The 16,141-nt window shown below is 55.1% G+C and overlaps 1 protein-coding gene across 2 annotated transcripts; it reads left to right on the top strand.

The window, feature by feature from the left end:
* Positions 1–581: 581 nt before the first annotated feature.
* On the top strand, positions 582–15,876 carry TGM1 (transglutaminase 1). Of its 2 annotated transcripts, none has more exons than XM_063793243.1 (15): positions 582–1,967; positions 2,702–3,025; positions 3,176–3,364; positions 4,361–4,609; positions 5,001–5,119; positions 5,248–5,355; positions 5,805–5,979; positions 6,381–6,519; positions 6,666–6,769; positions 8,959–9,047; positions 9,519–9,672; positions 9,783–10,064; positions 10,211–10,371; positions 10,747–10,883; positions 15,471–15,876. In XM_063793243.1, exons 1-15 carry the CDS (start codon positions 1,664–1,666, stop codon positions 15,697–15,699), a joined length of 2,763 nt encoding a protein of 920 aa, XP_063649313.1. In that variant the 5' UTR covers positions 582–1,663; the 3' UTR covers positions 15,700–15,876. The 2 variants fall into 2 exon arrangements, with proteins under 2 accessions (XP_063649313.1, XP_009425864.4); XM_009427589.5 differs by having other exon boundaries at positions 1,036–1,122.
* Positions 15,877–16,141: the final 265 nt, after the last annotated feature.

The following is a 16,141-nucleotide window of genomic DNA, read 5'->3' as shown; positions in this document are numbered from 1 at the left end:
ACCTTTGAGAATACTTGATACCATTTGATCCTCACAGAGTCTCAGGGATGAGATTTTTAGGCCCAGTGTACTGATGAGGAAACTGCTGTTGAGACTTGCCCAAGGTTCTTGGCCGGAGCGCTTCAGCACTGAAACCAAAGTTGTCTCTACCCTTGGTCTAGGATTCTAGACTCATGTTCTTGCTTCTGTATTGCTAAGGAATGGTTGGCCAGCAGCCTGGCCTCAGCTCCTTGAGGTCCTGAGCTGAGTGTCTGCTCCCATGGTGTCCCCCCACACATACCATGTACACACCTTGTCCTGACCTAGAGAGTCCTGAGTGGTGGTGGGGGGAGGGGACTGGCTCAGGGGTTAGGGCACTGACTCAAACCTGGCTGGGTGGGGAGAGAAAGATTGATTAAAGCTAGGGAGAGAGTGTGACAAAGGCATCCTACTGGTTCTCTGGGATCTGCCTGGGCCCACATGTGCTCACACACGTCCGGACAGCCAGGGCCCTGCCCCTTCCCGTATCCGCAGTGATGCACAAATCCGCAGCCCCTGCACAAAGCCCTCTGGCTGACCTGCCTGGAAGTTTGATATCCACTGGTGTGTCTACTGAGGGTGTTGGAGGTGGGGCACCTGCCCCCACCCCCGGGCAGGTTCTGGTGCTTGGAGCTGGACAAGAAAAGGCAGTGTGGGTGTGGAGGGCTCCCTGCCAGTTCCTGGGGCCTCTCTGTCCCCACTCCCCATGGCACCTCCCTGCCTGATGCATCACCAAACAGCCCCTCCTGGATTCTGTTTCCCTGTGTCTTCTTGTCAGCCTGTTTTTACTCTCTTCTGCTAGGCGGCCCATGGGCAGAGCTGGGACACTAGTGGGAAGGAAGGAAAGAAGGAAGAAGCCCCTGGCTGACGGGCCCAAGGACAAGACCCAAGGAGAGCCTCCCTGAAGATGCCTAGCCTCCTCCTCTCTACCTTGGGATCGCCTTGGTGCCATCCTCAGTGTTTCCCCAGTGTCGGGGTGGAGTAAGGATGCACACAGCACAGGTGCCTGAGCCGGTTGGTCTGGATTCCCAGGAAGAATTCCAGGTTGGAGAAAAGGGAATCCTCGAGTCCAACTGAGCAGAGACTCCTCTCAGTGAGAGAAAGGTACTCTGTACCCCTGGAAGGGGGACTCAGTTCCCACCCAAGCCTGAGTGGAAAGGCCTAAACATCCCCTAACCCCCCAGGCTACAGCGGGGGTGGGGGACGTGAAATGAGATTGCTCCTACTCTGATCTCCCTAATCCCAAACTTGAGGGCAGCTCACTCATGCCTGGGGCTGTAGAGCAGCTGAGAAAGAAGGGACAGACTTGGGGGTGGAGGGAGTCAGAATATCTGGTAGAGCCAGCAGGTCAGGGGTTAGCTGGTGGAGCCAGTCTGAGGGCCTGGCTGCTGATGTCACCAGTCTGCAACCTGGGATCCCAGGACCTCCCTGGGCAGGATGAGTTCCAGGACCAGGCCCCTGGGCCAATTTCATACGGGTGAGCCTGGCTTGGGCTGCACGGAGCTCGGCAGCAGGAGCCTGTGAGAGCAGAGGTAGGCAGCCTAAGCTTGGGACCAGAAGGTCGGCCAGACAGGGCTGTGGGTGGAAGGGCCTGCCTGCCCCACTGCCCTTGCAGCTTCTTCATCCGGGAGAAGGGGCTCCTCACATGCCCAGTCTGGCAGGAATCAGCCTGGTGCCAGGGGCCATCACAGCGGTGGCTCCCACCAAAGCCCAGCCTAAGCCCCCAGACCTCACCCCTGCTCCCTCCCTAGCATCTTCTCCCCATTTCCCGCCCAGAGGCCTGGCCTCTTCTCTCCGCCCCCTACAGCAGTTTGGCCACTCCCTCCCACATAAGTCACTTACCAGGCCTGTCCCTGCGGCATCCAGTCTGTGGGTCCTGTCCCATCCATCCTGTCCTGTTCCATCTCAGCCCCAGGACTCAGTACTGCAGTTGCCAACACTGCTGCCAGGTGAGGGGCTCCCACGGGTACTGTGGTGCCGAGTCCAGGCAGCCCACACTATCAGAGGCCGTGCCTGGATCCAGCAAGGTGGGGTGTGGGCCAGCTGTGTACCTGTCAGCCCCAGCTAGGCTGTTCCCAACACCAAGACTCTGCTTTCCCTGGGCACAGGCTCCGGGCACCTGCCATGCCCTACCCCTCCTGGCAGCCCCAAGTGGGGTCTTCCCTGACTTGGGAATGCCAAGGACCACAGGCCCCGGGGCCACTTGTCTGTCTTGTGAGGAACCTTGAGTTGGGGGATTTCTGCTAAGAAATGAGTTCTAGAAGCTGTCAGTGTTGTGCACCTCTAGACTGCAGAGCTAGCAGGTGGACGGACCAGGCCCAGGGATGCTGGAGCACTCTGATGTGTGTGCAGCTGGGTCTTGAGGCTGGGACAAGTGTCCATGCAGGGAACTATGTGGATTTCCTGGGATGGATCGTTGAGTGGGTTTCTTCATTGGGCAGTTTTTCGGATGTTGTTTGGTAGGGGTGAGGGGAAGGCTTTTCTCTGCAGCATGAGAAGCTTCTCTGGGTGAGTCTGAATGGTCTTCGTGGAAGGTCTCTGGATGTGTCTGGAGAATCTCTGGGCCAAGGTGGGACTGTTTCGGTCATCGGGTGGGACTGAATCAGCTGTCTGGATGGAGGGTTTCTGGGTCAACTGGCTGGGACTACCTGGGTTAAGGAGCCGCCCTGCCTCTTCCTAACAGGCATGATGGATGGGCCACGTTCCGATGTGGGCCGTTGGGGTGGCAACCCCTTGCAGCCCCCTACCACGCCGTCTCCAGAGCCAGAGCCAGAGCCAGACGGACGCTCTCGCAGAGGAGGAGGAGGCCGTTCCTTCTGGGCTCGCTGCTGTGGCTGCTGTTCATGCCGAAATGCGGCAGATGACGACTGGGGACCTGAACCCTCTGACTCCAGGGGTCGAGGGTCCAGCTCTGGCACTCGAAGACCTGGCTCCCGGGGCTCAGACTCCCGCCGGCCTGTATCCCGGGGCAGCGGTGTCAATGCAGCTGGAGATGGCACCATCCGAGGTGAGGCCGGTCTGTCCTCCTCAGCTGAGAGCTGAAAGGCTTTAATGGGACCAGAGACTTAGCCTGGCATTTCTGGGGGGGATAGGAGGCTAATGATGAGGGCCTGGGCTCCTCATGGGGCTTTACTGACACGGAGCTGTGTCCTTGCAGAGGGCATGCTAGTAGTGAACGGTGTGGACTTGCTGAGCTCGCGCTCGGACCAGAACCGCCGAGAGCACCACACAGACGAGTATGAGTACGACGAGCTGATAGTGCGCCGCGGGCAGCCTTTCCATATGCTCCTCCTCCTGTCCCGGACCTATGAATCCTCTGATCGCATCACCCTTGAGTTACTCATCGGTCAGTGGGGCTTGGATTGGGACGGATGAAGGCCCTGTGTTTGGTGGGGAGAGGCTGGCATTAGGGTCAGAGAGGTCTTTAGGCTCTTCCCTGCCCCACTCCTCACCTCTGCCAGATAAGGCAGGTGCAAGTGTGTGGGTGTGCCCCTGGGGGTGTGTCTCAGAGAGGGTCTTGGTGTTGCAGTTTTTCCCAAGCCCATCCTCCTCAAGCCTCCTGGGGCATCGGTCTCAGAGTACTCCTCTTCAGGGCCTGCCTCGGTGCCTCCTTCGGCATTGCTGCTCTGTCCTTTCTGCATCTGTTCTCATTCCCCAGGATGTGGCTGGTTCTCTCTTCTATCTCTCTCTCTCCCTCTTGCCTTCCATGTCCCCCATCTCTGCCAATTCTGTCTCTCTCTGTCTCTGTCCCTCTGTCCCCATGACCCAAGGCAGGTGCCTCCCTCACCGCGTTGCTTGGTGTAGCTTGACTTCTCAGGCTGGTGATTATGCTGCTGCCTGGGGCAGGTGACTCCTTTTACCCTTTGATTAGGGCCTAACCTTGCCCACCTCATCCTTTAATTTCCCAGGAACCCCTACCACCTCCACCAGGGATGCCCTGGGCTCTGGAAGCTGCAGCCCCAGGAAGCAGGCAGGGTTGGCCTTCAGGATCAGGACTGCCCTTTCATACGGGGCAGGTGGATCTGCCCCTCCAGCCCAGGCACTGTGATAGGCAGGCAGGCAGAAGGTGACAGGAGCCCTCGTCTCTCCTCCCCACCTCAGAGTTCAGTGTCAGGGGAACAGGTTTGGGATGTTGGACTGCGGCCCTGCCCTAACATGTGGGCAAGCATTGGGTGGAGACAGAGCTGCTCTAAGGGAGACTGTCAGAGAATAAGGTGATGGCCCAACGTAGGGACATACACAGTGGCTCATACACATTGTGGGTGGGGCCGGGAGAAGTCCCAGGCTCCATCCCCTCTCCTCAGGGAGGCCTTGCCAGCTAATTGCTGATTTCCTACTCTAGGAAACAACCCCGAGGTGGGCAAGGGCACGCACGTGATCATCCCAGTGGGCAAGGGGGGCAGTGGAGGCTGGAAAGCCCAGGTGGTCAAGGCCAGTGGGCAGAATCTGAACCTGCGGGTCCACACTTCCCCCAACGCCATCATCGGCAAGTTTCAGTTCACAGTCCGCACACAATCAGACGCTGGGGAGTTCCAGTTGCCCTTTGACCCCCGCAATGAGATCTACATCCTCTTCAACCCCTGGTGCCCAGGTGAGCAGCTGGGGTCTGGAGCAGAGGGTAGATGGGAGGGAAAGGCAGGGAAGGGCTTCCTGCCCTCGGATGTGGCGGGGTGCCTAGGTGCCTGACCCCAGGAGAAGCCAGCCTCCCATTGGGCAGATGAGAGGACCGAGGCCTGGTGCAGAAAGGTGGCCAGCCCAGGGTCACACAGCCAGCCACACCTCTCCTGGCAAAGGCCCCTGGCTACAGCCAATCTCCTCCACCATCTGTCATGCTCCCCATGTCCTCCCACAGCAGTCCTGTCAGGCTAGGGGCATCCCCGCATTTTCTTCTGTGGACATGAGTCCTGCAGAACTGGCCAGAAGTAGGTGAGGCCCAGGGAGAGAACTGGAGGGAACCAGTTTTGTGTGTTCTGGGGACACAGAGGACATTGTGTACGTGGACCATGAGGATTGGCGGCAGGAGTATGTTCTTAATGAGTCTGGGAGAATTTACTATGGGACCGAAGCACAGATTGGTGAGCGGACCTGGAACTACGGCCAGGTATGGTGCAGCTGGCCAGGGTCACATACGCCCAGAGGAGCTGGGGTGGGTGTGGGGGCTGGGGTATTGGAGCAGGGTGCTGGCCTAGGGTTCAGGCTGTCACCTCTGCCCTCCATCCCTCCTTCCAGTTTGACCACGGGGTGCTGGATGCCTGCTTATACATCCTGGACCGGCGGGGGATGCCATATGGAGGCCGTGGAGACCCAGTCAGTGTCTCCCGGGTCATCTCTGCCATGGTGAGCACCCTCACATCTCTGAGTCCTACTGTGTGTTTGCCTGCTGCCTCGCCACACCCCCACCCTCATCCTGCCCTTTCTGGATTCCTCAAGAACCCCCAGCCCTGTCCCTGCCCTCGTAAAGGATACTTCAGGAAGGGGTCTCCCTCCTCTCCCTTGCCTGCCCCCCACCCCGCCTTTCCTGGCTCCTGTCCCAGCTCCTGTGGAATGTAGGGCCAAACCCAAAACTTGGCACACCCAGGATTCACATTCCTGTGTCAGAGCCTGGGTGGGAGGGGGGCAGATGGCTGAGGGAAGGGCTGGGTGGAGCTCAGGCTGATGTCTGGATCCTGAGGCATTTAGGGGTAAGGGGTGGTTGCAGGATCGGGGCCGGGCTGGTCCCCACGGACCACATGGCAGGTCCTGAGCCCCTCCTCCACCTCAGCCCCATCTCATCCTGTCCTGGGCAGGTGAACTCCCTGGATGACAATGGAGTCCTGATTGGGAACTGGTCTGGTGATTACTCCCGAGGCACCAACCCATCAGCGTGGGTGGGCAGCGTGGAGATCCTGCTTAGCTACCTACGCACGGGATATTCCGTCCCCTATGGCCAGTGCTGGGTCTTTGCTGGCGTGACCACCACAGGTAGTGGAGGGACTGGGACAGGAGTGGCCCAGGCCCTACAGGGAGAAGGGAGGAAAGCCAGGCTTACCCAGCCCTGCCCAGCTGTGGCTACAGTGCAGGGTGCAGGCGGGGGTGGGTAATAGGCTGGCCTTAATTATCATTAATTAGTGTTAACAACAGAGAGAGGCCTAAGGGAAAGGAGGGAGAAGGGACAGGCAAGGACTGAGCCAGGCAGGTGGCCTAGCTTCCGCTGACCCCAAGTGCTCTGTAGCCCAAAGGCCTTGTAGCGCCTGTGACCCTGACCCTGGCAGTCTGTGCCCAGCTTGGCAATCCTAGTTGCCCTTCTCCCCCTGATACTCCTGACACGATGCCTCACTTGCCCCCAACCCATGCCTTGAACCCCAACCTTCGCTCTTCCACAGTGCTGCGCTGCCTGGGTCTGGCCACCCGTACTGTCACCAACTTCAACTCCGCCCACGACACAGACACATCCCTTACCATGGACATCTACTTCGACGAGAACATGAAGCCCCTGGAGCACCTGAACCATGATTCTGTCTGGTGAGCTGGGGTGGACTGCCCATCTGTGCTGAAGAATGGTGACCTGAGCTTTGGAGGTGGAGTGTGGGCAGGGCTGGGGAGGCTGGGGAAACTGTGGACTCCTGACCCTGGGGCTCAGACCCAGCCCCTCCTCCATGTCCATCCAGGAACTTCCATGTGTGGAACGACTGCTGGATGAAGAGGCCGGATCTGCCCTCGGGCTTTGATGGGTGGCAGGTGGTGGATGCCACGCCCCAAGAGACTAGCAGTGGTAAGCTGGGCCCCCCACTCCCCACCATGCCCCTGCTTATCTCCGCCACCTGAGTAACACAGTCCAGAGTGTCAGTGCTGGGCCGGGCCGGAGAGCCAAGCCCTGTAACCCCACGGCTTCTTAAACGGGTTTATCAGCTGAACCACCACGTGGACGTTAGTTTATTTTTACCATTCTATATAACTCTCTATTTGCCTACATTTCACTTATTTATAATGGTTAATATACAAGGGAGGTTCAAAATTCAAAAGCTGGAAGAGTATTCAGAGAAAGAATTCATATTCACTATTCTTACTTGCTTTTTAACTTACATATCCTGGAGATAATTAACTGAAGGACCCTTTTAAAGTCATTTTTATAAGTAATACATGCTTGGAAGGAAAAAAAAGTATAGAATTGAACAACACAAAATGTAAAGCTTCCCTATTCTCTCTCAGGAGGTATTTGGGTTTTTTTTTAAAAAAATATTTTTAAAGTAAATTTCTAGGTTCTACTCCAAACCTGATACATTAGACTTTCCAAGGATAGATGCTAACAATGTATATTTTTGAAAGTTCTTCTGGTGATTCTGACTATCAGCCGGATTTTTTGACCCACTCCAAAGGGTGGCCAGAGAGATGGAGTGACCTCCTCTGGGGCACAGAGTGGTAGGTCAGCGACAGAGCAAGTCCAGTCCTTTTAAGCACATACTCTCGCTTTCACCGAGTTCCTTCCTGTCTGTTCCATTGCTCACTGTGAGTTATATATACAGCATAGAAAAAAATCAGGGCTCAGATAGGTTCAAAGAAGAAAATAGCCCTTATGGCCCTGCCTTCATATATAATTACTGTTAATATAACCAACGGGTCTCTTTTCTGTGTCCACATACATGTGTTTCTGCAGAAATTAGAACTACCATACACTCTGTTCTCAAACAAACCCCCACCCCTTCTTACCGTGATACCCCAGCCCCAGGCCACCAGGTCTGCCCTGCCAGCTACCTTCTGTCCAGCCTCTCCCTTACCCCAGGTGAGAGAGTCCTCCCTAGCCTACATTCCTCCCCTGGCCTCTTCCCAGTGCCCTCCCTCTCACTCAGATATGTGAACACAGCCCCATGAGCTGTGCAACCCGGTGATGCCTGTGCTGCTGAAACAGCCTGGCCCAGACGCTGGCAGATCTGAGCTCTGGCCCCCAACTCTGGGAAGTGGTGGGGTGGACATCAGGCAGGGGGCTCAGGGCCAGCCAGACTGGGGCTTGATCCCAGCCTGATCACTTCTCAGATGTATGCTCTTGGGCAAGCACCTCGAACTTTTACGCTTTGGTGGTTTGGATGTAATTTGGGGTAATAGATACCATATAGGGTGATTGGGAGGATTAAATGAGAAATTCTGTATCTGAAGGGACCAGCAGCATGCCGGGAGTGTAGCAGCTACTCAAAAAGTCTGAGCTCCTTTCATTCTCCCTGCACCACCTGTCTTGTGAGATCCTGGCATGAACTTCGCCTTGCTGTTTCCCCGTCTGTAAAGGAGTGTGTAGTGTTATGTGTTGTCTAAGATTCTTTCCGGTTGGATGGTACTCACTTACCACTCTGTCCTCTCCTGCCAGGCCTCCTCCTGTCAGCCTATCTCTTCTAGACAGCCTCCTGAGTATGATAAGGGCAGACTCTATTTCCCACCAGCTCCCCCCAGAAGAGAGGGCAGCAGGCTGCAGAGCTGAGGGTTGTTCTGCATCTCTCTGGAATGGTGGTGGCGGTGGTGTCCTTGCTCTCCCAGCCAGCAGGCAGGGCCACTGTGGACTCTGGGTTGGTTATGATAAAGGATGGGGCATCCTGTCCTCTGGGGGTCACAGATGGTGGACATCCAGTGTCAGCCAGCCATGAAAGAGTATGTCACGGACTTGGTTATCAGGCAGGCTGGTCCGCACATCTGTACCCTGCCCCCGTCCTCCAGCAGAGCAGCCTGGGCTGAGGAAAGCAGATTGAGAGCCAAATGGAGCCGCTCTCTCTTTGTTTTCCATACCTGTGTTGCACTGGCTGTCAACTGACCCCCAAGTGTTTGGGTCAGGGCTGATGACCTTGTTCCAGAGGCCACCAGGCAGTGGGACCGGGCCTGAGTGGGTGGGGCTGGGGCCCTGTGTGGACCTTACCCAGGGTCTGAAGAGCCCTCTCCGCCTTCTCAGATCTCTTGCCTCTGTCCCGCCTCACTCTCTAGGCATCTTCTGCTGCGGCCCCTGCTCTGTGGAGTCCATCAAGAATGGCCTGGTCTACATGAAGTACGACACGCCTTTCATTTTTGCTGAGGTGAGGGCTGGGCTCCAGGTGCCTTCTTGGGCTTCAGTCATGGGTTCTCTGGTCCCAACTTCACCGCTGACTGACCAGCTCTGCGACCCGGGGCAAGTCACTCATTATACAAGTCAGTTTCCTCACCCGTAAAAGGGGATAATCAAGGCTGCCTTGCTTCCTGTACTCGGGATCAAAAGAGATAATGGGTATGAAACTGCTTCACTAGTCGTAAAGTCAGCCATTGAGCGTGATGGATTACTGTTATTGCCAAAGTGCTCTGCGAGGAGCCTCCCAGACCAGCTTCTTCCCTGCACTCTGGCCTTGTCTGGCTCGTCTTGGAAAGTCTCCCCTTGGGCTCTGCCAGGAAGCTCCCACCCTTGGGACCAAGCCCTGTCCCATAGCTCCTGGGATCAGGGGAAGGAGGCCGGGAGTCAGGCCACCCTCAGACCCTCTGGCTCACTCATTCCTGCTCACCCCCACCCCCCACAGGTGAATAGTGACAAGGTGTACTGGCAGCGGCAGGACGATGGCAGCTTCAAGATTGTTTATGTGGAGGAGAAGGCCATCGGCACACTCATTGTCACAAAGGCCATCAGCTCCAACATGCGGGAGGACATCACCTACCTCTATAAGCACCCAGAAGGTACCATTCCCCCAACCCAGCCAGCTCTGGGCCTCACAACAAGTGTTCCTGCCAAGTGCTTGGCCACCCAAGTGGGAATTGGAACCTCACCCTTGACCCTCAACCCCCAGGCTCAGACGCAGAGCGGAAGGCAGTCGAGACAGCAGCAGCCCACGGCAGCAAACCCAATGTGTATGCCAACCGGGGCTCAGCGGAGGATGTGGCCATGCAGGTGGAGGCACAGGACGCGGTGATGGGGCAGGATCTGATGGTCTCTGTGATGCTGACCAATCACAGCAGCAGCCGCCGCACAGTGAAACTGCACCTCTACCTCTCAGTCACCTTCTATACTGGTGTCAGTGGTACCATCTTCAAGGAGACCAAGAAGGAAGTGGAGCTGGCACCAGGGGCCTGTAAGTGCTCCTTACCCAGCCCTGCCCCCTGGATGGCTGGGCACCTCAGGGCTGTGGACATGGAGACCCCAAGAGCATGGGGAGTCCCTGGGGGAAGCCGCATGTAGGGAAGCAGGCCTCAGTGACGCCATGCCTCTTCTCCACAGCGGACCGTGTGACCATGCCAGTGGCCTACAAGGAATACCGGCCCCATCTTGTGGACCAGGGGGCCATGCTGCTCAATGTCTCAGGCCACGTCAAGGAGAGCGGGCAGGTGCTGGCCAAGCAGCACACCTTCCGTCTGCGCACCCCAGACCTCTCCCTCACGGTGAATGCAGTTTGCTGGGGCATGAGGGGTGGTCAGAGAGTGAAGGCCAGGGGATAAGGACATCAGAGGTGGGCGCTAAGCCAGCAGCAGGCTGGCCTGATGAGCCTTTGTAGGAGAAGGTCAAGGACCGGCTCTGGGGCCTCAGTTTCCTCATCTGTAGCATGGGATCTTATGTCTCTGGTTCTGTGACAGCCTTTATTGAGGAATAGGTTGGAGTTTCTTCTCTAACTTCTGGGGAGTCTTCTCTCAGGAGGATAAATGTGGGACTCGGGGAGGTTTTGCTTCTAAGCAGCTTCCCCTCTCTGGTGCAGTGTACGGTCCCCGTGTGTTTGGCCAGGGTCTCTGATGTGGGGGATGGGCCTCTTTTTCTCTCAGTTACTGGGAGCAGCAGTGGTTGGCCAGGAGTGTGAAGTACAGATTGTCTTCAAGAACCCCCTTCCCGTCACCCTCACCAATGTCGTCTTCCGGCTCGAAGGCTCTGGGTTACAGAGGCCCAAGATCCTCAACGTTGGGTGAGTCTGGCCTCTCCCCCTACCCCTGCTTCCACTCTGGCCTTCCCCACAGGCTGCTCTGGCTCCCAGCTTTGCTTCCTCTCTGTCTGGACAAGTATGTTCTGTCAGGACCCAACCAAGCAGGTTGGGGCCAGCTAGCAATACCTCCCGACCCAGCTCAGTCCCACCAGCCTTTAGGGAGACCTCTTGGGCACCTGGTGCTACGCCGTGTCCTTGCCCTGCCTCACTATCTAATTAGGGAGCAGAAGGCCCACATAGGAATCATTAGTAACTCATTGCTAATATTTGCCCAGCACTGAAGAATTGACCAGGCCCTTTCAGGAATATTATCTCCTTTGGACACAAAAACTCTTTAAAGTACATTAGAAGGCCAGGTGTGGTGGCTCACACCTGTAATCCCAGCACTTTGGCAGGCCAAGGTGAGTGGATCACTTGAGCCCAGGAGTTGGAGACCAGCCTGGGCAACATGATGAAACCCTGTTTCTACAAAAAATTTTTTAAAAATTAACCAGGTTTGGTGCTGTGCGCCTGTTGTCCCAGCTACTTGGGAGTCTAAGGTGGGAGGATCACCTGAGCCTGGAGAGGTTGAGGCTGAAGTGAGCCATGTTTGTGCCACTGCACTCCAGCCTGGGCGACAGAATGAGACCCCGTGTCTCTCTCTCTCTCTCTGTCACACACACACAGACACACACACACACACACACACAGAGACACAAGCGAAGTTTTGGAATCCTAACGATACGGGTTCAGCTCTAGCACTTACTGGCTATATGCCCTTGGGCAAGCGACTTCTCTCCTTCAAGCCTCAGTGTTCTCACCTGTAAAGCAGGGATAGCAATAGCCCCTGGACCTAGGGTTGTTTAGTGCACTGCTTGGCACAAAGTTAGTGCTCCATTGGTAGTTGTTATTTTTATTATTGCCATTATCACCCCCACTTACAGATGGGGAAGCTGGCGGTCACGTCTCATATGGTCTCACAGCTCGCAGGGGGCAAACTCTGCTCTTCCCACTGTGGTGCATACCATGCACAGGCTCTCAAACTCATTGTTTGTTTTGTGCCATGAGGGCCAAGTAGCAGTTCCAGAGGAGAGAACTCCATCCCTCAGGCCCTTACCCAGCCCGTCTGGGCCTGATCCTGGGCTGGGCAAGCCCCTGGGTGTAGTGAGGGCACACACATGCTGTGTTCCTGGGCCTGCGGCTGTCATCTTTGATACAGACTCACACGTGCTGCCCCTTCCCCGCCTAGGAAAAGCACGGAGGGAAAGCAGAGCAGGCCAGAGCCTCGCCTTCTAGATCAGCCTTCTGGGACAGGGGCAGGCTTCGTCTTCAGACAGCGAGCTCCTGAGAAAGAACAATGGCTTGGGGTGGGGAAACTGAGGGGAGGAAGCAGAGGACCCCCTGCCCACCTGCCCACCCCTCCCTCACACACAGCAGCTCTCCTGGTGGTGGCCGCCACCTTCGCCATTAGGCCAAAGCTGAGAAGGCAGCTATGTTGATCATTGCCCCAGCCTGGGCCCCTGGGAATGCTATGATGTGTCACAAAGTAGGGCTTTCCTCATGTCACCATACCACAGTCTCTGGCAGCTCAGTGAACAGAGCCTGAACCCCCCGGGTAGCCTGCTCTGCTAGTCTTGCCCAGCAGGCATCTCTTACCCACACCCCCACCATGGTGGGGGGAGGTTCCTCGTCCTAAGGGATCCGCAGAGCTGGACTTGCCTCAGCAGCCCCACCAGGCGTTTGCTTCTTGGCCCTGCCTGGAAATAAGGAAAGGGCCACTGTGCTGAGTGTTGGGGGACCTGTTCCCTGTCTTTAGCTGTAGGGTTTATGTGAGTCTCCCTACAGTAAAAGACAGGGTTGGATGATGGTTTCTTAAGGCAGATCCTCCCTGGACAGTCTGTGGCTCCTTAGCTGCTGTGAGCCCAGACCAGAGCCTCCAGTACAATTGGGAGCCTCCAGGGGGACATCTCTGAGCTGTTGGTTCAGGTACCTAAGATTCCAAGATGGGTGTACTTTGCCTCTCATTTGCACATCAGAGGCTGTGGCATGGAACCCCATTATAGCATAAGGTGTGCCACCCCCCTGTGGTGACTGGCCACTTAATAAACATTCCAGAACTCACTCCTCCAGATGGCTGTTGTCACCACCAAAAGCAGTCACCAGGGAGGCTGGAAGTCTGTTCCAAACCCTTCCTGGGAATTTCCCTCAGAGTCTGAATCATATTCTCTGGAATGTCCTCAGAGTGGTCAGTCTGCCTTCTTAGGGGTAGATTTGACTTTGCAGAGAAACCTGAAGTCATCAAGAGTTAAGACTAATTAATAAGACAAGCGAACAAGTGGGTAACTGCCCTTTTCCATCAGAACCGAGGCATGCTGTGGAAGGAAGGACAGGCTGACCGTTGCGTCACTGAGCACACGTGTGTGTGTATGGTTTAAATGGCTCTGAAGAAGAGTCCAGGAGGAGTTTTAAACATGTTTCAAGCCCAGGCAATACGACTGAACAAGTACACAATTGGACAATGCTCGTTTCGATGTCTAAGTTCTGGTGTCCTTGTTGGGGAGTTGGTTTCATGACCCACACTCAGTTCCAGGAACATCCCAGCTTTAGCAGATGGCTTGTACTCAGCTTCAGCTCACAAAAGAGGTGTGGTGAAGTCCCCACCTCACAATGAGACCAGGGGAGGGAGAGATCTTGACATTTCCACCTAGAAAACAGTTTCTCTTGAAAATAATCCGTTACTGCAATGTAAAGGTTACTTTCTGAAATATTATAGTTCAATTATGGTATAGAGTAAATAGACTTCTGAGGGCTGGTCTGAGCTTGAACAACGTTGAATCTTGTATCTATGAAACGTTAGCAAAAATTAAGAGTGCAAATTTGTAAGCAGTCAGGACATAGCCTAGCCATTAAGTTATAGACTTAATTTATAGACTTCCTATCATACTACATTCTATTACATATCCCTGCCTCCCTCCTTCAGGGAGCTCAGAAACACCTTCAAGATAATCAGATCCCACTCCTCCTTTTACTTTCACTTCCATTTTATGACCCAGAAAGTGAGGAACAGAGAAGTTAAATAGCTTCTCCTAAGCCTCACAGCTAACAAGTGGTAGAAAAGGGAGTAGAGTGGTCCAGGGAAACCCCTCAGAACCAGGCTCCAAGCCAAATGCTTTGCCCTGAAAAGAACTCATCCTTGGAGTTAGGGATGTTGGCTCATTCTCTCAGAGGACAATAGTTAATGCACAGGTTCTATGTCTGGAAAGGGTCCCCAGCGGCAGGCTTGGGTTGAATAGGGCACCAGAGGTAAGGTTTAGGCAAAGGCAGGAAGGACAAATTCCCACAGGCACGAGCAAATGCAATATAAATGCAGTCATGTTCAGTGTATAAAATGAAACGTGCAGATTGCTGGAGGAGCTCAGAGAAGGGTGAGTTTCCTTTTCCTAGAGGCAGGAGGTGCTCAGGGGAGCCGTCACTGAGGAAGTGGTGTGCCAGGCCTTGGAGGAAAAGTAGGCCTTCACAAGGACACCCAGGGTGGGGAGGCAGAGCTGGGTGCTCATTCCACACAAGGCAAGGGCTGCAAAGCATGACTGTGGAGGTGAGTCTGGGGAAGAAGGCATTCGGTAGGGCTGCTCAGCAGGAGGAATGATGGGGGGTGATGAGGCTGTGCAAGTAGCAGGGACTGAGTCAGAGTGGGCCTGTGTGTCAAGTTAGAGAGCCAGGATCTTGTGCCACAAGCACCAAAGGAGCACTAAATCCTTGAAGGATTTAGTTCACCTCTGAGTGGTTAGCAGAACAGAATACAAAAGTGGGATGGGAGGCAAGGAGTCCCGTTAGAGGACTAGTGAAATCATGATTCCCAGGGGAGGTCTGGGAATCAACTTTTCAGAGGCCCATGTGGAAAGGAGAAAATGAAAACACTGTTTGTGTGTGTGTGTGTGTGTGTGTTTGTCCACCCACCTCTCTCTCTGTCTCACACACACACACAGACATAAGGGTTTATGTCCATTTAAAGATGTCTGTTGTCTGTTCTTGGGAAGGATTTTCCTTTTTTTTCAAAGATAACATCCTTCTAATGTTTTGGTGTGTGAAAATGCTCTTTTCTCTTTGGAACGACGATCATAGCAGAGAGTAATTACTTTTCTTCAACCTATGCTCTTGTCAAAACTGAAAGTATTTGAAAATATTGTGTTGGGCCCCCAAAGTCTCATTTTGAAGTTTTCTTGGTTTTGGAAACCCCAGGTGAGATGAGGATGTTCTGTCTGGGGCAGGAGCAGTGGTGATGGAGGGGATGGCATGAGAGGCCTCTGCGGTGGCATCAGCAGTCTTTGTCCAGGTGGATGTGGGAGCAGGGAGGGAGGAGTCCCAGACGATGGGGAGAGTTCCAGCACAGGCAGCTGGTGGGTGGCTGCTGAGCTGGCTATGCAGAGGCGCCCTGGGGCTCCTGGTCTTGGGTGTGGAAATTTCAGGTAAGCCTGGAATTGTCTGAATGGGTCCACCTCCTGCTTCTTCCTCCTGACTGCCCTGGATCAGCTCTTACTCCCCACTCCACCCCCAATTACTCCAGGCCCATGACCTTGTCTCTGCCCACAGGGACATTGGAGGCAATGAAACAGTGACACTGCGCCAGTCGTTTGTGCCTGTGCGACCAGGCCCCCGCCAGCTCATTGCCAGCTTGGACAGCCCACAGCTCTCCCAGGTGCACGGTGTCATCCAGGTGGATGTGGCCCCAGCCCCTGGGGACGGGGGCTTCTTCTCAGACGCTGGAGGTGACAGTCACTTAGGAGAGACCATCCCTATGGCATCTCGAGGTGGAGCTTAGCCCCGTGCCAGGAGCAATGGGACTGGAGTCAGATGAGCAAGGACATTGCCCCAAGATAGGGGCACACTACAGAGCAGCTCCCCAGGAGCTCAGGTGGGGAGTCCAGGGCTCCCGGAGAGGGAGTCAGTCTTCACTTGCACTGGGGGCACAGATGCTAATAAACTGTTTTTTAATGAAGCTGCTGCTCTGTCCATCTTTCAGTCCATGCCACACCAAGACGGATGGAGCCATGGTTTGTCCCAGGGCTGCACATGGCCTTCCTGTATCATCCACTGATAGGGGCTGGTGTCCCTCACCAGAGAGAGGGAACAAGGGAAGTTGAGGCTCAGAGAGACAGAGTCGATACTCTTTGTATAACTCTCTTCTACCTGGAAATTTTCCTGTGGGTGAGTTTTGGAGGATTTTGGCTTTGGTTTGAATGAAACTGTTCCCTTACCTCAGG

The sequence above is a fragment of the Pan troglodytes genome, chromosome 15, assembly GCF_028858775.2.
Source record: "Pan troglodytes isolate AG18354 chromosome 15, NHGRI_mPanTro3-v2.0_pri, whole genome shotgun sequence".
Classification (NCBI taxonomy): Eukaryota; Metazoa; Chordata; class Mammalia; order Primates; family Hominidae; genus Pan; species Pan troglodytes.
Note: the sequence above shows the minus strand (reverse complement) of the source record. Positions and strands in the feature narration are given on the sequence as shown.